Raw genomic sequence first — 23,138 nt, 5'->3', positions numbered from 1 at the left:
TATGTTAAACATTATATGCAGACTGTACCTATGTAAACTTTGTAACTCCCAAATTGATTTTATTGGAAATTTTATAAGCGATTATCAGTCCTAATATGTTCTATAGTAAGTAATCCGATGAGATAATTCCCATACAAAATTACCATTTTAATGACAATATTGCTTGGAAGTATCTGGCTTCGCTTTTATCTCTCACAAGATAGAAAAACGGATATTGTATAAAAGTAAATTGTTTATGTTAGAAAAGAGCAACTGCTGAGTTTCTTGCCGGCTTATTCGCAGTACACTCGAACCGTGGGTAGATTCACTACAAACAGGCGGATTAAAGTAAAAAAAAAAACGTTTTAAAGTAAGCCTGTTTAAACAAATACATTTTAAATTAGAATTTTTGATGAAAGATTAAGTTATAAAGCTTTTCTTTAAAAGCAATAACTACATTGATGAAAGGATAGCAATATATTTAGACACTCAATTTAGTTTATTGATTTATGTATAACCGAATTGTTACCATTATTTAGAGTTTACGATCTCATTATTGATATTGTTTTTACTTCCATTAAAACAAATTGTAAGGACAACCTCAGTGAGACAAACTAGTTCATTACTTGATACACACTAACTGATCTTTGTCCGTATTGTGAAACGAGCCAAGCGTCAGTGCTCGGTCGACCATCAGGCGTGTCGACACGGGCTCCACGCGCTCCCACAAAATGGCGCGGCCATTCATTTACACATACTTTCTATCGTTTATGTCTATCGCATTGGCACAGGATTACTACCAAACACCAAGTATTGGATCGCAGAAATTAGCCACATGTTACAATAATGAAGGACAACCGCAAGTGAGTAACTTATGTGGAGCTTTTGAACCTTTTTTGTTTGTGTCATTTTTGACGTTTCCAGTGTTGTGTTTTTATTCTGTGCCTCGAATGATTTGTTACGCATTTTAGAGATTCTAGATCCTTTATATTTGGTAGAAATTAGAATCATTCTTTATCTGAAGTTAATAATGAAAAAAGATTTTCAATGTCTAGTGATAGATTCATTTCCATTTGCTTAGGGCTAACAATTATAATAGTAGCCATTAATTTAAAACAGATTTACTATAAATGCCTTTTTTTTTTATTAATAGATATATATGAATGTCTTATTGTAATTATTATCAATACAACTACAAAAGGTAAAAACTGTTAAGATACCATTTATCAAATAAATTTTCCAGAAAACCGCGCGTTTGTTTAATTAGAAGACTTTTAAAAATAATTTCATAACTATAATATGATTTTGTGACGGAGTATTCAATGTATTTTGTTTTTAAGTTTTTCTTTATATCATTATAATCTGATCCACCTTAGGCTTAACCTTAGGCTTCATTATATCGGTACAATTCCTTATTACCCAAAATCCTATTACAATCAGTTAACTAAGTGAACCATTTACAGAAACAATATCTTACCGACTAGGGTATCAGTAAGATGTTATGAGGACAACAACCCGTATCCAAGAAATGATATCAAAGACGAAATTTAGAACTATAAAGTAGATTTACTCATGTTACGGTACCCTAAGAGTACAAAGCCTCATTTTAATAATAACAGCTCCCATAATATCCACCGTCTAGTGTCCGTATACACCAGTCACGTTAAGCTACGTGCACACGGCATTGTACTGCACGTATTTGTTAACAGAGCCGTACACATGACGCGAACAATTGTACTGAACATATTCAACGGACTGGTCAATCAAACCGAATGGACTCTAACCGATTTTATTTGCAATACATAGTTTTTCAGTATATGGAGACTGCGTAAATTCTTTATTTACATCAGATGAAAATTATAGGTATATCGTGTGAACTGTCTATTTGAAAGCTCAATACTTCTGTATTTCCCTAGGCCTTATTCCTAAGTACGTTGATTCCTAGACGTTGGGACTGTAAAATTACCACTTATCAAGTAGGGCGAGTAATTGAAATGTAAACCTAGCCTTATTTCACGCGAAGCAGCAAAGACTCTAGATTTACAAACATCTCATTGTACTAGATTTATTCGAAGAAAGGGATGCCCTGTTTTGAAAAGAACTTTAAGAAGCTTAATTTATCATCGCGTATTAAAATACTACCTACGCCGTTTCTTAGTAAGTAAGAATGGTGACTTTGTTTACGTTAGTGACGGCCTGCTTTCGGCAGATTAATTATTATCGGAAGGTTATCGAGACGCGAAACAGTGAATGCTGTGAGTCCGTGATATTGTGCGAGTTCGTTTACTCTTACAGTCTAATGTTTCGTTATCAGAGGCCAACGGAACGAGCTTATCGCCACATCCGTTAAACATAGATACGTTGTTTTATATCTTATTATATAGGGACTGCAGCTTTTATTGAAGTTACAATTAGTTCATCATGGGATTTTGAAAACCAAATTTACTTCAAAACTATACTCTACTAATTTTATGATTTGAACCTATTTTTATAGGTGATAAATAGGGTTTCACCTACCTATACATTTTATTCTATTCTCGGAAATCGGTTAATGTAACCTGAAAAGGTACATTGGTGATAACTTTTGAAAGCGACAGTTTTACTTTCTTGGAAAAAGCTTGGAACAATTTGATGAATTATCGCATTTAGACAATATTCTTAAGAAATATTGTCTAAAATAATAATACCGAAATAAGAAGGTAGAGAAAAATGTTAACACGAAATTAGCCACTTATGTGCTCCATAATAATGTTTCAATAACTCAACTGATGTAAGTAGGCATTATTGCACGCACAGGACGATGTGAACGTCCTCAGCAACACAAGTTCTATTTTGGCGCTAAACCACCATCTGAAACGAGGCCCATAAAGCCACTTCCGTATTTTCAAACATAGCTATTTCAGGATCGTAACTATATACTTAATTTAAACGCTTTATAAAACAATATTATTATTATGGTAAGCCGTTAATATTCATATATCAACTTTTCGTAGGAAATTTACAAAATTTGGTACATTTTTTAGTTGAATAAAATAGAATAAATTATACGAAAAATGTAGTACAAAATCATTGACACATTATAAATTAAAGACAAACTACATATAAAGATAAACTTAAATACTGCTCTTTATTTTCACAATTTTTAAATCAAATTTCACATACAAATTTCAATTAATACTTCCTTTTTTTTTCTTCCTTAAAGATTCTAAAGAGGTTTATTACGATTAAAAGTTATAAATACTAGTTTATTTGTTCTTCACAACCCGAGGTGTTAGTCAGAGACGAACTATGAGTGTTAACAAATTTATAATTAATTTATGTTTTTGCAGAAATGTGTACCGGAGTTTCAAAACGCTGCTTATAACCAGCAAATGGAGGCGACAAACACATGTGGTGAAAATGGTGTAATGATGTATTGTATTCAAACCTCGGCCGGTACTTCTACACGGTAAATTATAGTTCTAAGCTTGTGTTATACCTACGAGAGCTCATAAGTTCATACGATCATCGGTGGGTCCAGTAATCAGGCTTCCAATACCGTATAGATGGCACTCTGTCAACTAGGCCTTTACGATCTGTTCTATCACCCCTCCTAAAGGCGCTTTAGACAAGCGACATCCCAAAGAGCCTCAACGTGGAGCTAGGTCAATTTGCGGATGACACCGCCCACTATACTACATACCGAACCATACCTCGCATCATCGGCGCTTGGTGCCGCCAATCGAGAATAGAGGTGAATCCGGATAAAAACGCAGCAGTGCTCAGGGACAAAAGGAATCTTAACTTATTCAACCGACCTTTACCGTGGCAAAAAACAGTCAAGTACTTGGGTGTAACTTTTACAGTCGCTTTAACTTCGCAGATTACTTTAGCGAACCCGTAACAAAACTGCGTTCGTCCTCGGGAGACTCTACCTCATGTTAAACGGGTCATTAAGGGACGCTCTACAAAACCTATGTCCGCCTCATCATGTCATATGCGAGCGTCGCTTACGCACTTCGCCCCCCCTCCGCATATAAGAGATTCCGCAACCGGGTGTCGCTGGTTCTTGCGCAACGTCGAACTCCACAGAGACACTCTCGAAAATCTAGCTTATCTAGAGGAGGAAAGAGATCCGACATCCAAACCTTCTCATAGTTACGGCTTCTTTTTACTCAAACAAACCTTAGCGCCACTCCAATATGAGGATGCTGAAACATATCCTTCACGACCCGGACGATCAGATTTATATAAACCAGGCTCCCTATCTGGACACAAAATCAATCTCTGCACAGCGCCTTCGCCGGCGAAGACGAGGTCCCCGACTTCTGACGTCATCCGGAAGTGGGCTCACACCACGGCCTCATCACCGTCCGAAACCCCGTCACTCCAATCGTCGCCTGAGTTCTCATCGCCTGAACTCCATGGTTCGGCCTCACATGAGGTGACAAGTCAGGCTGACGATCCCTCGCTTCATTGAGCCCTAAGGTTCAAACTTTTCCTGGCAGTGGTCATTCCGAAGCAAGTAAATAAGCCCGAGATACGCTGTTAAAATCATAAGGGTTAATCAGCTACACACAATCCGAAAAAAAAAAAACAATTTTAGGCAAATCTTTGACGATTCTATTAAATAACTTTAAATCAATTATTGCACTGTATCAACTTTTGGGGAAGTACCTAAGTAAGTGTCTATTATAAATTAAATATACCAATAACTTAAATCGTTGTATATAAATTATAATATAACGCTGTTATTTTGGAGACGACAACGCGATCAGATAAATATTCCTGATTAAATAGCTGTATCCTTTAACTTTGTAGATTTTTACTAGTCTATATAACGTTTTTATGGTATATTAATTATACAATAAGGTAATTCGATTAGCAAGTAAAAGTAGGTAAGTTCCAGATTGCAGATCCTAACCTACGTTTAACTTTTTTTTTTTGATAAACAGTTGTTTTTTTGTAAATCGACGTTACATATCTTCATATCAATCTCTATCTCGTAAATTTTCACTGGTTGCTTGTAAAATAACAGTTCGCGTCACGTGGCCTCTCTGAAGTATGCTTTCTTTAAAGGTACTCATTTATAAAATTTATATAAGAACTATTTTGGTTGACATTTTGACTTATGCGCATTCAGTTTTGATTCTTCATCGTATTTTGGGGATACCTATATTACAATGTAACCTTAATTCTTAAAACGTGAGAGTAACTTACATTCCAGAAACACATACCTACGTAAACTTATGTCTACTCTTAGATTAAATTTTCTACCGCAGAGGTACTGAGGTTAGAAATTAAGTGTGTGGTAGTGATTTTGCAATGTTTGTTTTTCTGGCGTAATGATGCATTATTCGAGTGCATTACTTACCAATTTGTATTGCTTAGGTCGTGCGACTATTGCCAGCCAGGGCAATTCTCGAGTTACTACTTGACTGATCTGCATTATGAGCAGGACAACCAGACTTGGTGGCAGTCGGAGACAATGAAAGAAATCAACCCGATTAACACTATCACCCATGTTAATTTGACATTGCATTTGGGTAAGCGAACTTATATCATATTATTTATAAATTGGTAAGAATTTTGCTATAACACCCGAAATGTTCTTAAAAAACTGTACCCACTTATGTTAAGAGATTCTAAAGATTGAAGCAAAACAATAGAGAAACCGTCCTGACTTTATAGTCTTATTCCACTTTGATCATCATTGTCATATCAACACGCTACTCCTCCCACAAAGAGAAGGGGCTAAGGCCGTATTCCACCACAGCGGCACAGTGCGGATTGGTGGTGGTGGATTTAGGTGGTCTGCACACACCTTTAAGAACATTATGGAGAACTCTCAGGCATGCATGTTGCCTCACGATGTTTTCCTTTATTGAAACAAGTGATATATTTGACCTCGGCTCCCCGAAAAGTCTAAAGTAGTAACTTTATTGTTTTAAATTATTGATGTCTTTATGCTTATGATGATTCTTCGCTGCGATTTCAATAAAATGTTCAAAATAAGTATAAGTGTTAATATGATTCTAATTTGCAGGAAAAGCTTACGATATAACGTATGTGCGATTAGTTTTCTACTCACCACGACCGCAGAGTTTTGCCATCTATAAGAAGGCGAGTGCGGATTCAGATTGGGAACCTTATCAGTATTTCAGGTAACTTTTGTAAAGTATTTTATTATTATAATAGTGGAAGTTAAATAAAAAAGTTTTGTTAGTATCGTAATTAAGCTTTCTCATTTATCGAAAGGTTGTAAATAGTTACTTACTTTCGTATGTGTATTGCTTTTTATAGATAGCTGTCGTAGGATATTTGGTCTTTGTCTACACCCTAGAACGATTGCTATCGGATCGGATAATTCATAATTGTAAATTATTAAAGGATTTACGACTTACCAAAATATAAAGTTAGGTTAGACTGGATGGCATAAATATTCATTCAGGGTTTATTAGGTTAATTAATACATATACGTTGGCAAGGATCATTGCAGATTGCGAAGAACTGTAGTGATGTTCTTAAAAAGTTCCAAGTTGTATTAAACGTAAGCTAATATAAAAAAGTCCTATTATAGTATAAAGGACTAATTACGTAATCGATAAATAAGCTTGGGTGTGAATTATTGCTCTAACCAGGTTGCTATTCTAATAATTTTAAATGACATTGTGAGATGGTGATAACAAAATAAAACACCCGGCTAAGTTTGTTGTGGGCTTCTTGTTAGACCAGGACGCGTTTGGAACCCTAGTAGCTTTAGTTTAGTAAGTTTACGAATGTGGTTATCGCCATCATCTCATTCCCGTGTAATTCTTATGTACGCATCAAGAGTGCCACCTATGGGCCTATAGATATTTTTGACTTTGACTTTTTTGACTTTGAATTATGTATAGTATCGATGTTTTCCCTATTCTTCGTCATAGCAATACGATATCCATTCTTATAGATTGATATGTATATTCCCAAGATGTTAAATACGTATACATCGATTATACAAACATATATTATGTACCTATGATTTTTGTCTAGTGCATCATGTCGTGATACGTATGGGGTATCTGACCAACGTGCAGCAGAAATTGGTGCGGAGACTAAACCACTCTGTACTAGCGAGTACTCAGACATATCGCCATTATCTGGGGGCAACGTCCTTTTTTCAACTCTTGAAGGAAGACCATCTGCTTACACTTTTGACAGCAGCCCCGAACTTCAGGTAAATATTTAGTTTCATTCGTTAAACGATAGTCAATAATGAAAATAAAATATTTAAAATTATTAATATTATCATCATTTATATTTTGATAATAGCACAGATTTAACTATTTTGCTTGGAAAGCACGAAAATATTTCAAATTAGAACCGTTTGGTATGCAAGTACTTAAAACTTTTCTAAGAGTATTCTAGGTTACTGCAGGAGGTATCAGAAAAAAGAAATGCTGCCCTGACCTAGTAGCTGGCAGCTTCTTCTTGCCATCCAGCTTACTAAAGTATAGAAGATAGAGTAGTATAGTAGCGAATCTACCCAGTTCTTCATCTTTTTATAAAGTAAAGTCATCAACTGCGGCTATAGAAAATAAAGTTGACGATGTAACATTTTCTTATAGGAATGGGTGACAGCAACGGATTTGAGAATATCGCTCGATCGTTTTAATACGTTTGGTGATGAAATCTTCCAAGACACGCACGTGTTGCAGTCATACTGGTACGCTATAGCTGATGTGGCAGTAGGAGCACGGTGTAAATGCAATGGACATGCGGCCAAGTGTGACACCAAGTGCAGGTTTATGTTCATTTTATAAAAGCCATTAAAAAAAAACACCAAAATTTGTTCCGTTAAACTGTGCAAAATGTAACGCAACTGAGTACTGCACTTATTAAAATATTGCAAAAAAAAAAGACGAAATCATAATTTATAAATCATTTTTAAAATTTTACTTCATTTTATTTTAATAATCTATTTTTATAGCTGCAATAGAAATACAAACTGAAAATTTCAACTATACCTATTGCGGGTCATGAGACACAGGCACAGGCATACTGGCACAAACACGCAGCGGAGGTTTATTAATAGGGTCCTGTAAGCGCCTTTCAGATACAATCCTATAACAGCAGAGATTCTCATTTCAATTCGTTGCTTTATTTCGCCGATGTTTCATGGTAGGCGGACTCGACTGTTTCAATCAGGGCTGCAATTAATGGTCTAAAACTAAATTGATCCTGCAGTTTTTATTTCAATTCAGTAATACGAATAATAATTGTGACTATTAAGAAAACTGTATCACCTGAGAAATTTGTATGAAGAAATCACTATGATTGTTTCTAATATTTGGAAGTAGTGTAGAAAACGGTAAATTGTTTATGAAAAGCTAGTATCAAGTGCCAATAAAACAGATAGGAACATTGAAAAAAGGAATTTTTATTTTAATGTTATAATATTATGATGATTTCAGATGTGAGCATAACACAGAAGGTTCTGAATGTGAAAGATGTCTAGACTATTATAATGACGCGCCATGGGGTCGTGCATCGCATACCAATGTTCACGAGTGCAAAGGTGAGTCGATATGCCATCTTATATTGGCTGATACTAGTCTAAAATGGGAACTAATTATAAGATATCTAACCAGATATCTATCTCTATATAACTCAGTAGGAATATCATATTGTATCTACTGTATGTACGGATAACACAGAGTAGATTCCGTTTAGGTAAGTTACATTTAATTGGTTAAAATAATGAAATAATATTAGTCTGATCAAACTGAGGCGCATCAGTCAAAAAACATGAGACTCGTCGAAGTTTTAGCAGTAAGAAAGTCACAAGATTCAACGGGACTTTATTTAAAAATATATATATCAGTACGAAATGCGGTGTCCCACTTTCAGTAAATAAATAAATAAATATACTATGACAATACACACATCGTCATCTAGCCCCAAAGTAAGCTTAGCTTGTGTTATGGGTACTAAGACGACTGATGAATATTTTTATGAATAATATACATAAATACTTAGAATATATGTATAACTTAACTTAGAATAATGTTGTAAACACCCAGACACTGAAAAATATTCACGCTCATCACACAAACATTTTCCAGTTGTGGGAATCGAACCCACGGCCTTAGACTCAGTAAGCAGGGTCGCTGCAAACTGCGCCAATCGGCCGTCAGTATCGCTATACGAGTTAGTTATCACAATTGGCGCGAGTCTCTGCCATCCCGCTTTGAGCTCTGTAATCGCCTCACTTGGAACAGATCTTTATCATAAAGCTTTGCGACTGTTCACCTACAGAGTATAGCATATTACACACAGCAATAGGCTTTCCGATGTCCCGCTAGAAAGAGCTCTGAAACGGCAGCTGCAATTCAACTTTTACTTGTAAAGTCCTTTCATAATATATTATGTACTATCTATTACATATATTATAAACACATAATTTTATTTTAATAATTAAATAATAAATTATTTTATTATTATTAGTTATTAATTTTTAATAATTAAAATTAACTTCTATTTCTTACCGATAAAGTATTTAATTCTTATGCGTTTATTTTATTTCTGTCGCGTTGGCGGCGTTACAGTTTTACACAATATTAGATATATAACTAAGTGCTAGCCTAGCTAGCTATGCGAGGCGATGTTATATTTTTTTATTTATATATATGTATATTTCAAATCGTTGTCATAACACGACCGTCCTAAGATAAAACATTTTTTATTTAATAACCTTTTGTTGCTTGGCGCATTTAAAGAAATTTTAAATCGTATTTATTCCTACTATAATTTTGATATGTTTAGTTTTTCCCAAACCGATTAATCTTTCATAAGGACTATGAGGCAATTCTTAATGTTTTAACCGTTATCCATCCAAGTCTATTGTAACCATTGATAAGAATATGACAAACATCACTATAATATTCGTTCTGCCTAACATTGTTCAGCACCTCTTTTATTCTGCAGCTTGCAACTGCAACGGATTCTCGCAGAAATGTTATTTCGACAAGGATTTGTACGAGAGGACTGGCCACGGTGGTCACTGTATCGACTGCACCCACAACAGAGATGGCGCTAACTGTGAGCGTTGCAAAGAGAACTACTTCCAAGGAAGTCAGGGTAACTGTTCAGCGTGTAATTGCAACCCAACTGGTAAGTTTAAACGACTATTCTATTTTTTGTATTTATACTTCTTTCTTCTACTATATAAAGACCGAAGTGACGTCTGCGGCAGGTCTGTCAACTGAAGTGACTGAGAAGAGAAGATAGTTAAAGTAATATAGCTTGAACGATATAATCGTATTTTACGCTCTTAGTCTAGTTGACGGATAGGGGGCAAAAATATATAAATGTGGCATGACATTGTATTAAAAGGTAAATTAATAAAAAATAAATTTCAGGATCAAGAAGCCTGCAATGTAATGCTGAAGGCAAATGCCAATGCAAACCTGGAGTCACAGGTGACAAGTGTGATATGTGCGCTCCAAACCATTATGAATTCACGAACCAGGGCTGCAAACCATGTGGTTGCAACGATTCTGGCTCGTTCGCAAATACTCCACAATGCAACCCCGAATCTGGTGTATGTGTATGTAAAAAAAACGTCGAAGGCAAACAATGTAGAGAGTAAGTTATTCTATAATTTCTAACAAACTTAAAGAGATTGCAACTAAAACAATTACGCTGTTCTTGTTCAGTGAGGAGAGTCAGTGAGGAGAGTCAGTGCCCAGCTGGGGGTAACGATTAGGCTGAGGATGTTGATTTCTTTCAGTTATCCAAGGGAACACATATATACATATGTATATGTATATACATACCTAACATACTTAGATAGTGTATTTTATTTAAGATCATGACTGGGAAACTACACCATGTGAGCCTTGACACGCGTGGAATTGATGCGTGAAAGTTAGCCCTTTACTGCAATCTCACTTGGTGGTTAGTGATGATGCAGTCTAAGATGGTAGCGGGCTAACCTGTCAGGGTTGTCATAGCTCTAATCGGTTTCCACGCGACAACGTACCGGAACACTAAATCGCCCGTGTCTGTCGGTAACTACACACGACCAAAGCCACCCACTAGACCTGACCAGAGAAAATTCAGAAATTATAAATTTTCAAATTGCCACTCCCTCGAATCGAACCGAACTCGTGATATTCTATTTAATTTTACAGCGCTCACCATTGCGCTAAGGAGGTCTTCAAAAATTCATGTTATTTTTTTATTATAGGTGCAAACCTGGTTTCTTCAATCTGGATATAGGAAATGAATTTGGTTGCACGCCATGCTTCTGTTTCGGCCACTCATCACAATGCAGCCCGGCGCCCAAGTATCAAGCGCATGAAATAAGTGCACATTTCATTAGAGATGCTGAAAAGTGGACCGCCGAATATTATAATCATACTTCCGCTCCACTAAAGTTCAATGCGAACATGCAAAATATAGGTTTGTTAAATCAATAAACATATAAATACAGTCAAAGCTGGGTAAGTGAAAACTGGATAAGTGAGAAAACTCTATAAGCGAGAGTAATAGCCAGGACCCGTCATTTAAGCTCCCAAAACCTCTATTAGCGAGAAACAGAAAACTTTGTAAGAGAGAGTCGTTTTTCCCTCACGGACCTCCGTAAGTGAGACTGCTACTATAAGCGACAGTCGAGCAAGCAATATTCGACAAAATTTATGAATTAGAGAAAAACATTCAAAATACAAAAACAGAAACCCAAACGAAATTCACGGATTTTTTTAAATGTAAATAAGTTCTAAATAAAATAAAATTACATAGTGCATGAATATATGTCTTGTTATTGCTGCGTACCTCTATAAGAGAGAAACGCTACCCATGTACCTGCATGAGCGAGAAACTCGGGTTAGTGAGAAACCTCTATAAGCGAGAATGAGATTGTGCTCCCTTGAACTCTCGCTTATCCAGGTTTGACTGTATAATGTTTCCGTCTTATTAAGAATACCAGGTTATCTTATCATTCAATCTCTAGAAACAAGAACACATTTTATATGGATGATATGGTCTTATTGTATTTTTCTTACATAAAAGTTGTTTGTAATAGTTATGTGGGAGTATCCTATAGTTTATATTACTGCGTATTTTATAAGCATGGTCATGTACAGAGTACTTTATTGCCTCCGAACAAATAGGCAGGTGAATCGGAGCTTTCATTAGGCATTAGGCATTCGTATTCAAATACTTAGGTTGAATCATAACTTATAAAACTAAAGAACTCGCGTAATAAAAAAAAACTATGATTTTTCTTGCAGCTGTATTGTCAAAGGATTCTGAAAAAATATACTTTGTGGCTTCCAAACAATTCCTTGGTGATCAACGACCTTCGTACAACCACGATCTTAAGTTTTCCCTGCGCTTAGGCGAGAACAGAGGTTACCCTGAATCCCAGGATATCATTCTTGAAGGAGCTCGCGCTTCAGTCTCTTTACATATATATGGCCAAAATAATCCGGAGCCTAATGATCAGGTATGTTTGTTCTTTACTGAACTATGCGATATTTTAGCGATTTCTCTGCATTGCGGCGAATGATTTTATAATGCGAATTATATTTAGCACTTTAATTGATATCACGTGATTGATAATTGTGGTACTATTTTGTGTAACGTGCTGGCTACAGGGCATTCGCACCGCGCGATAATTCAAGACTAGTGAAACAATGTATGAAAATATACCAAACATGATGACGGCCGAATGGCGCAGTGGGCAGCAACCCTGCTTTCTGAGTCGAATGCCGTTGGTACGATTCCCACAACTGGAAAATGTTTAAGTGATGAACATGAAATTTTAGTGTTTATACCTATTATATATTAAAACATAAATTAAAATATTCATCTGTCATCTTAGTACCCATAAAACAAGCAACATTTACTTAGGGTCTAGATGGCGATGTGTGTATTGTCGTAGTATGTATATATATGCTGCCGTTTGCAGCAACCGGCGCTGCGCTGCTAACCATACATTGAATAAAATATAATGTCCCATGACCAGCACGTTCGACAACTTTACTTTTTCCCCTGTATTTAAAGATTAAAATGCTCTTAACAATTATTATTTCTTGTTTTAGGAGCAAGAATACATATTTAGGTTACATGAAGATCCCAGGTACGGATGGACACCAACTCTATCGAACTTTGAGTTTATGTCTATGCTTCAAAATTTAACTGCTATAAAAATAAGAGGTACCTATAACAGATTTGGTCAGGGATATTTAACGGGCTTCAAGCTGGATACCGCAGAAATCGGTAGGGAAAAGGGCTCCGCACCTGCTAATTGGGTGGAGAAATGTTCATGTCCCAAGGCCTATGTCGGGGATTACTGCGAGGAGTGCGCTCCTGGATTCAAACACGAGCCTGCGAACGGTGGTCCATACTCCACTTGCATACCCTGTGACTGCAATGGGCATGCTCACATTTGTGATACAGCGACAGGTTAGTGAAATTACATCGAAAAACAAAAAAAACAATAACAAAAATATTAATTAAAAGTAAATATGTAGTAGAAAGGCGTCAAACGTTCAAAATAATCTTAATATTTACAGGTATATTTTCAGTAGCTTAGGAATATAGTTATAATATTAAAGTCCAAGTTTCAAACCAGTGGTAGAATCGCTGCAAACAGACTTGGCAGACGTTTTAAAAATGCTTAAATATTATAATATTTATAAATATATTTTATAGATAGTATAATATTTAACAATAATTTATATAGGCTATACTTTAAATAAATGAACTTTGTAACCTATTTTTATTTCAGTAGTAATTCATTTATTTTATGGATCATATAGTTTAAATCGAAACAATAGATAAAACGTCCTGACGTTATAGTTTTATACTACTTACATCATTACTGGCCCACTACAGGGCACGGGTCCTCTACCCCAATGGGAAGGGGTTAAGGCCGCATTCTACCTTGTGGCCCAGTGCGGATTGGTGGACTCCAAATACCTTTTGAGAACATTATGTGGAACTCTCAGGGATGCAAGTTTCCTCACGATGTTTTCTTTCAGCTTCGAAGCAAGTGATATTTTAATTAGTACTTAAAACGCACATAACTTAGAAAAGTTAGAGTGTGCTGGGTTTCGAACTCGGCCCCCCTCTTCGTCTTTAAATACAAATAAGATATATTTAAAGAAATTTTAAATATATCTTCGCATTAAAATGATTAATTAATTCCACATATATCATAATAATAATAATATTCAGCCTTTTAGTAATTGACTTATACGAGAGAACCTTTCTAGAGCTCGGTTCATTAATACGTACCTAAAAGCTCAAACCGTCGAAGCTGTTTCAAAGAGATGAAATATATATTACCTTCTTTTTTACAACAGGGGTGAACTAGATAAAATAATTCACGAAACGTTTATTTGCAGGTTTTTGCATTTGCAAACATAATACTACTGGAAGTAATTGTGAGCTATGCGCAAAGGGTTTCTATGGCAACGCCATCGCTGGAACTCCGGACGACTGCAAAGCATGCCCTTGTCCCAAAGACAGCGGGTGTATTCAGTTGAGAGATCAAAGCATCGTTTGTACTGACTGCCCGGCTGGATACGCAGGTAACACACGTGTCTTGTTAAAACGCGGCTAAATGAAATTAAGTGTGCGCAAATTATGCAGAGTTAATTCAGTTTTGATAATCGGATAAACCGAATAACGTTATTATTATTGACATCATCATACTGTAAGATTGACGTCTGCTGCGGTTCCCAGCGACTTGTTGGATGTCTGACTAGTTTGTCGACCTTATTGGTGGTCGGCCAACGCTGCGTTTACCAGGGTCGCTATACAAGCACCTTGCGATCGTAGTCTACCCATCCCTTCTCCTACCTATACCTACTGATAAGAACGGAATCATACAAGCACTCATGTTTTTCTTAATACAGGGCCAAGGTGTGAAGTTTGTGCAGATGGCCATTTCGGTGATCCCACCGGTCAGTTTGGTCCACCGAAAGAATGCGAGGAGTGCCAGTGTAACGGTAATGTGGACCCGAACGCTGTTGGAAACTGCAACAGAACTACTGGAGAGTGTTTGAAGTGTATTTATAACACTGCCGGCGAACATTGTGATAAGTGCTTAAGCGGTAAGACAATTATGTGATGGCGTTATCCTCAATCTTCCATTTGCATTTCTGATCAAATTGCCTTAGTTAAAGTTAAATTTAATAAATCCTAGGATACCATAATGGTTTCTAAAAATAATCTGGCACCTTTATCATATTCTATGACGAGAAAATATAAAGCTATCAGATAATAGAAAAAAAGTTACAGTCGAATGTCTTGATCCTTTTTTTAAATCGTATCTCTATGGTACGAATCATATATTAAAGGATTTTAATTTAAGTTCAAAAGCGAGTACTATTTTTACTTGACTGTGAGATAATTGAGTAGTATATATGTGTGTTTGTTTCTTCGCGGTGCTCTAGAGAAAGAATGTGTGGTTCAACTTTGAACACTCTTACAACTATCATTTTTTTTTTAATCATGCAAAATTTATTATTGCTACGAAGGCGAAAAAAAAAGTTAGGGAATAGTTAAGTGGGGCATCATTAAATTTGAATCACATCTTCACGTCCTTATAATACTAAATAAAATTAAAAAAGAAAAGTAAAATATCAAAACACCCGACTGCGTTAAACGAGAACTAAAAACTGAAAAGAAATAAAACAAAGTTAAAGCAATTTTTACTTTGAAAAACTATTGCGCCAAATACAACTAAACTGAACTGCTGGTTAATAAGTAACATCGCGATTAAAAAGTGGCAAGAGCATTTAAATATGGATATGTAATATATCATCTGTATCACAGGATTCTTCGGTGACGCGCTCTTACAAAATAACAAAGGAGACTGTAAGCGGTGTGAATGTCATGAGGCTGGTACATTGGAGAGCTCGGAAGGCTCACCGCAATGTGACGGACTAACTGGACATTGTGCGTGTAGGCCACGTGTCATAGGCAAGAACTGCGACATGTGTGAGGTAATAATAAAATTCAAAATTCATTTATTTCAAGTAGGCCTAATATAAGCACTTTTGAATATGTGCTTAAATCACACATACATTATAATGGCTAGTTGGGTAAATAGCGTAGTATGTCGTTGGATTAATCAGATACCCAGTCACCCCTTTTACACGCAGTTAGGTAACTGGCCACTTTGCTAGTTATAGTGAATAAAGCGACGTCCACTGCAAATTATCAGTTCAGTGCATTTTACTGAAGTATAGTAAAATTCATTTTTGACAAACATCTCACTAATGAATTTTCTAAATACTCTAAGGTCAACATCTCACTAGGACAGCAGTGGCGGCGTAACCAGTCGCGTTATATTAACAAAATGTATCATCTGGTGTCCACTTGTATGCGCAACCATTTTAACGGCGGCAGCTATAAACTTCTGCAGGTGGTGCAGCCACTAATATATTTTGGCGACATTGATGTTTCTCTCGGCAAACAGCCAGGCTATAAGGGACGTAACTTTGTTAATTCTTTGACATAACGGGACTTAATTTCAAAACTGATGGGTCTTTTAGTCTACTCTGGTGTTTTTTAAACCACCGTAGTGGTTAGACCTGTGGCGCGGCCATGTATTCTTGTACAATATTGGTCTAATGTTTTAGCCTATGCGGGTTGGAGAGGCACGCCAGGTTTTCACCTTAAAGTGAAATGTCAGTGATCTCAAAAGTCACTTTTAGTCAACTTTGACATAAATAAACTAAATATTCTATATAACTATATATACGTATTCATAGTTTATGTTAGTAACACTAAACTCAAATCTGTTATTAGGATGGTTACTACGATATTCGTTCGGGCAAAGGATGCAAAACCTGTGATTGCAACATCGAAGGATCGTATAACGCAACTTGCGATCCTGTTACCGGCCAATGTTACTGTAAGCCTGGCATTGATGGGTAAGTGTGAATGGTCTTAATAAATCTTGGTATTTTTCTATGTTATGTAGTTATCACCATCACCTCACTACCATGTAGCTACACATTTTTTATGTATTGGATGCAAAAGTGCCATCTTCTGCCTTCTATGGACCTATTTAAATAAATAAATATTTCACTATGACTTTGATGTTCATACCAATCGTACCTACATACAATACATAGTTTACGGATATAAGTATTTCTCCAGTCCAAATATAAAAAAACCAATCTGAGTATCATACACCAACATATATTTTATCAATTACGGTAACAACATACTTCTTATATGCTCCACTTTAAACTCATAAAATAATAACTCTTTTACTGTTATAATCTTTTCTCTATTTCCGTTTCCTCTTTCTTTTAAAATATCCCCAAAAATCATCCCAAACGCCCGATGACACCTCGCGCCGTCTTTTCTTTTTCCATCCTTCTACTTTTCTTCTTTTTCTTTCCCCGCGTCGCTTTAGTCGCCAGTCCTTCCAACTTTCGTGGCAGTACCGTCCTTTTCAAAGAAGAATATTCATCAAATTTTGTCGAACATGGAAGGATGGATGACTAAGGTCTTTTATAATTTAGAGATACATTTTATTGATTTGCACATCATTTAGTATCGATAATCTAGCTTAGAATGCCATTTTACTTTGACGAAAATGCAAGTAACCTTACATTCGTCCATCCTGACGCCGTGTATGCCCCCATACACGCATCAGGTGATAACCTTACACGTAGCTGCAGTTCCTATTCAAAACAATACTTTCTAGTTGTTAGCATGTTTTACTATGCATCATACGTTCCTGGATATAAGGCCTGGAGTCTCGAAATTGGCGTAATTCACCGACGCTAGACTAAAGCTATATATAATATAGCTACAGGTCCCGAATATTTAATATCAATAACTGCTGATAATAATCGTTTACGCCCGTCCCGCTCAGAACCAGGGATGGAGCAGCACAAATGGGACTTTATTATTATCAATATCTCATATTTTCAAATTGTTTAGTATCCACTGCGACCGCTGCCAGCAGAAGCACTACGGGTTCTCGGTAGAGGGCTGCAAGGACTGTGATTGCGATGTGTGGGGCTCTGTACACTACCAGTGCGGCATGGACGGCCAGTGCACATGTCTTGATAACGTCGAAGGCAGACGTTGTGACAGGTAAGACTTTAGTCAGGGCCTCAGTTAAAAAAAACTTTTGCCCTCAACTTCGTCTACGTTTTAATCAAAATCTGAATTTCTGAATGTTGGGATTTAGCGAATACCGATCATATACTGTATTTAACTGTGTTTTTTCGATATTCGTCTAGGTGTATGGAGAACAAGAAACGACGTGCCGACAGACTAGGTTGTGAAGAATGCCCACCCTGTTATAGTCTCGTGCAAGATGCGGTTAATCAGCATCGTAAAGAACTTAAGGAATTGGATGATGTAAGTTAATGTATTTAAATTACTTTGGACTATTATTTGATTTTATGATTTTATGAGTCTCCTGATGTACCTGAAACTTACCACTTACTACGGTTTGTCAAATTAACAGAATGGGGTTTTTGTTTTACTCACATGTCTACAAAGTATCTAATAGGGTCTCCTTTGTACATCATACAATTGTTCATTGATGATTGCGCTAAATAAAGAAGACTTCGACTACGATGCAACAGTAAGTAACTTATTTTTGTTTTAGATACTTTCGAAAATATCTAAAGCCCCAACTGTTGTTGAGAATGCTGACTTCGAGAACGAGTTGCAGCGTGTGAAGGCTGAAATAGAAAGACTTGCAGAAGAGGCGCAGGCGGAACTTGGTAGCGGGCCGGGTACCAATATTACCAACAACTTAGCCGATCTCGCCGATAGACTGGCTGACGTAAGGTAAACACAATTTGAGTAGCACATTATATTGCCATTCTACTGCCATTGGCCACCGGGGAACTCCGGACCAGCAATTTAATTATCAGATCAGTTTAATGTACCATAATTATCTATTTTACAAAATAAAATGTGCTAAAATCAATTACAATTTTAGAATCTGAAATACAATGGTTACAATTTAAACAAAAGCTTAGTTATATAAGTTGGTAAAAGTTAATTATATTTTTATTTTGTTATAAGCTTATAAATACTTTTCGCGGTTAATCTGCATGGTATTTAATCGTGTATGAACGATTTTTATCATATTGCTGCCATAGTCGCTAACATATATTTAAATTGATCTATAACACTTTTTTCAAGTCGACATTAAATCATATGAAACTATATCGTATATAATAACTTTATTAACTTATGATATAAATCTTATAGGGACTTTTAATGACTTCTTCTCTATATTTTTAGAAATATGTTATTCAAAATTGAAGACGAAAGCTATGAAGGTAATGAGTCTGTAGAACGGAGCAAAGGCAACGTTTCCAAAGCTGAAGACACAATAGAAGCTGCGCAAAAAGAAATTAATGTAAGTTATCAACTTTCATGATGAACAATTCATAAAACATTTGAACGTTGTTTAAATTTATTTCTTTAATTTCACAGAGTGCTTTGGAGTATCTCGATGGTGAAGGAGCAGCTGCGTTGACTAAGGCTCGCAATCGGTCTGACCAATTTGGTAAACAATCAGTAGATATGTCTGCGTTGGCTAAAGAGTCTCGTTTATTGGCTGAAAAGTTAGAAAACGATGCAAAGAATATCAAAGATGTAGCTGATAAAGCATTAAACACCTCACTTACTGCAAATACTATAGCTAAAGATGGAATCACCAAACAAGCTAACATAAGGTAACAAAAACTAACTTAAAAGAACCAAAGGGTTTTATTTATTTGCTTATTACTTTATTGGAAAATTATATTTTCATTTACAGTAACGAAGTTCAAATCCTAGCAAACGAATTAAACGCAGCAGCAGGAAAGTTAAGTAGTCTATCAGAATTAGCTGATCAAGCGTTGAAGCGGGCTAAGACTGTGTATGATGAAGCTTTAGGACTTTATGCTGAAGTTAACACTACTCTGTTACCAGACATTAAATTAAATGAATTACACACGTCTGCTGTTGAAATGAATAGAACTGTAAGTGTTTTATATTTATACAAATAAAGCTAGTTAATATTATTTCACATTTTATAACCTCACTCTATACCTGTAGATTGACGAGAAAACAGCGGAATTGGATCAACTTATGAGTGACACAGAAGAAACCCTACAATCCTTAGAAGATGAAATAAGCCGTGGAAAAGATCTTTTAAAACAGGGGCACGAAAGGCAAGATAAACTATACGACTTACTCGGACAGTTAGATGAGTTGCGAGCCCAAGCTCAAAAAGACGTAGAACTAACTAATGCTACTTTAAAAGAAGCAGATGATATTTACAAAACTCTCAAGGGTAAGTTTAAGATATTATCAGACGCAGATGTTCAATATCATTCAATTAATACAAAATTGCCCGTGCAAAAAATTCGTATGAGTCACCTAAATAATCTTTTTCGTCATGGGAGGGTAAAATCTTTAGAATCGTATAACAAACATTAATTTTACATTGATATATTATATTGACAAAGAAAAAGTATGAGAAACAATATATACCGCGAGATTCAAATAATTTTCACAATGTTAATTTTATTTACGTGCTGAGTGATCTTGCTACATGCAGTGACTAAGTATTCGAAAATGATTATTTGTTTCGTGTGATAAAGAATTATTCTTATTGTCTTTGGTTAGAATTCAGTGATCAAGTGACGGAGTCCCGTCAGCTAGCTGAACAAGCGGCCTTGGATGTACCTGGTGTACAAAAAAAAGTAGCAGCTGCTGACGCAAGCATCACCAGTATTGCTGATGAATTGACAGCTGCTAGTGATAAAGCTAAGGAAGCAAGGGATTTGGCTCAGCAAGCTCAAAAGGAATATGCTAATAAGGCATCTGAGGTAACTTACTGTACAAAGAGATTGGCGATCATGTTTTAATTTGTTTAGTTTGTTCATTATGAAGTTTAAAGATAAGATATTCACCATATCTTTAAACTTCATAATGAACAAGCTTTGTATGAACATCACATGATTTTTGTTCACGGGTTGTACTTACGAAGAGAATCTCATAAGTCTCAGGTAAAATTGGTATTGGTCAAGATATATAGATAGATACCAAATCTATAGGTACGAATGTACTTTATCTGTTTTTTATGTAATCTTTAATTATTTACTAGGCGGCGCATGAAATTCGGAATGAGGCATCTAGATCTAGAGCTGAGGCACGCAGACTACGAGACGAGGCTGAAAAATTGTCAAGTATGTTTATTGAATACCCGTTCCTTTTATATTTTTTATCTAAAGCTACATTAAACAAAAATGAATTATGTATTATTTCTTTCAGCGCGAGTGCAAGGGACTGCAAAACAAATCAGCGAGTTAGAGAAGCAGGCAGATGGTAACATGCAGCTTACTCGTGATGCTAAAATGAAGGTAAGACTGTGGTCACATTTATTATGACGACGTTCGTCGGTGAATGTTTCCTTTCTTTGATGAAAATATTTCATCACAACCTCAAACTTTTTTAAATTATGTGCATTTGAAACAATAAAAATATCACTTGCTATAGCGGTGAAGGAAAGACATTATGCGGAAACCTGCATGCCTGAGAGTTCTCATAATGTTTTCAAAGTGTGACGTCTGCCAATCTGCACTGGGCCTGGTGGACAATGTATTAATACTTGTCATTGTGGAAGGAGACCCGAGCTCTGTAGTGCATCAATAAGTGGTGGATATGATGATGATAGTAATGACAATTTTTTATGGACAGGTGGGTCAAGCAAATACCGACGCCCGAGAAGCTGAAAAACAAGTTTCCAAAGGATTAGAAGATCTTAAAGTTATTATGGATGAGTTGGAAAACTTGCCAACTTTGGATGATGCGGCTCTCGACAGATTAGGTAATTAGCATTACTAGATAACGTATTTATCAAAACAATAGATATCTTATAAATCTATGGATGCAATTAATCTTTTAATTTTGGTTTTGTATTGCAGAGGAAAGTTTGAAAACTGCTGAAAGTTCGCTGCGTGCAGTAGACCTAGATGGAAAGATTAAATCTTTGACAGAAGCAAAAAACAATCATCAACGGTATCTATATTGTATTACATTCGCTTGCATAATTTTATTCCTACAGGTGTTTTAAGCTAAAGTCTAACTTTGTTTAAATAATGTTTAATTATACATCTCTTATTTTATGATGCCCCTTGCGAGCATTAATGCTTGATTGAGTTTTCTCGATGAGATGTTACAATGATCTTTCATAAATTATACGTGATGTGTATGTTTTATACAGATGGATAAAGCAATATCAAGATGAGCACAGCCATCTTCATAGCGAAGTGGACAACATCAAAGACATCTATAACCAATTACCCGGTGGTTGTTTTAAGAAGATCGTTCTGGAACCAACCGAAGGCCCCAGTAGACCTGCTAGCTTTAGATAGTCAATACGCAGATTCATTAGGCATGGTCTGTTAAAGACTGACAAATTTATCATCACCAGAAAATGAAGTCGAAAATATACTTTTAAGATATACACAATTAATTATAACAGCCCACAGTACCTACGTCCAGTGTCTAACCGAAGGGCTGAAACTGTGGTGTTGTTTTTTTACCGAAATGTCGTAATTTCTGGTATTAAGGTAATTTTTATAGTTTTATTATACATGGGTCTTTGAGAGTTTTGCTTCCACCAATATTAGATTATTTCTATTTCACAACTTAACACCATACTTTAAGTGCCTTAAATTTTCCGCTACATATTTTTGTAGGTAAGATCAATAAGAACTAATGATGTTTAAATGAAAAATACGTATTTAATGAAATGGGCTTTAACAATAATTAAAACAAATCAACATAACCTAAATGTTAACATAAAATTAGTGGATCAGTTCCATATATTATATTTTGTATTTTTGAAATATCATATTGTACTTACAAACTGCATTTATTTTCGCATTTTTCTTTCTAAATTAAATGTTATTAGATTGTAATGTTTTAGTGTTTTAACAATCTTACTAAGCATTATTTTGTGAAAGTAAGTTATATATAATAAAAATAATAATACTTTATAGTGCCATATATACTTGGTACAATTTGTAAATATTCTTAATAAATACAATTTAAGTATCAAACACAGAGTTAGGTAACTATTATTTTATTGCAAAAAAGATTGTTTGTCAAAATTATTACACGTGTTTCGCCAAAGAAGAAGA

The 23,138-nt window shown here is 35.6% G+C and overlaps 1 protein-coding gene across 1 annotated transcript; it reads left to right on the top strand.

The window, feature by feature from the left end:
• The first annotated feature begins 672 nt into the window (after positions 1 to 672).
• LOC120636143 (laminin subunit gamma-1) lies at positions 673 to 22,784 on the top strand. The gene is made up of 29 exons (XM_039907460.1): positions 673 to 842; positions 3,309 to 3,427; positions 5,350 to 5,504; positions 6,005 to 6,122; positions 6,991 to 7,174; positions 7,566 to 7,741; positions 8,412 to 8,515; positions 9,925 to 10,110; positions 10,359 to 10,584; positions 11,189 to 11,403; positions 12,234 to 12,448; positions 13,047 to 13,410; positions 14,355 to 14,540; positions 14,868 to 15,065; positions 15,790 to 15,959; positions 16,768 to 16,892; positions 17,917 to 18,072; positions 18,222 to 18,342; positions 18,596 to 18,780; positions 19,243 to 19,360; positions 19,438 to 19,679; positions 19,763 to 19,967; positions 20,044 to 20,281; positions 20,617 to 20,819; positions 21,098 to 21,179; positions 21,265 to 21,353; positions 21,691 to 21,820; positions 21,918 to 22,011; positions 22,217 to 22,784. Exons 1-29 carry the CDS (start codon positions 711 to 713, stop codon positions 22,365 to 22,367), a joined length of 4,887 nt encoding a protein of 1,628 aa, XP_039763394.1. The 5' UTR covers positions 673 to 710; the 3' UTR covers positions 22,368 to 22,784.
• The last annotated feature ends 354 nt before the right edge of the window (positions 22,785 to 23,138 follow it).

Source organism: Pararge aegeria, chromosome Z (assembly GCF_905163445.1).
Source record: "Pararge aegeria chromosome Z, ilParAegt1.1, whole genome shotgun sequence".
Classification (NCBI taxonomy): domain Eukaryota; kingdom Metazoa; phylum Arthropoda; class Insecta; order Lepidoptera; family Nymphalidae; genus Pararge; species Pararge aegeria.
Note: the sequence above shows the minus strand (reverse complement) of the source record. Positions and strands in the feature narration are given on the sequence as shown.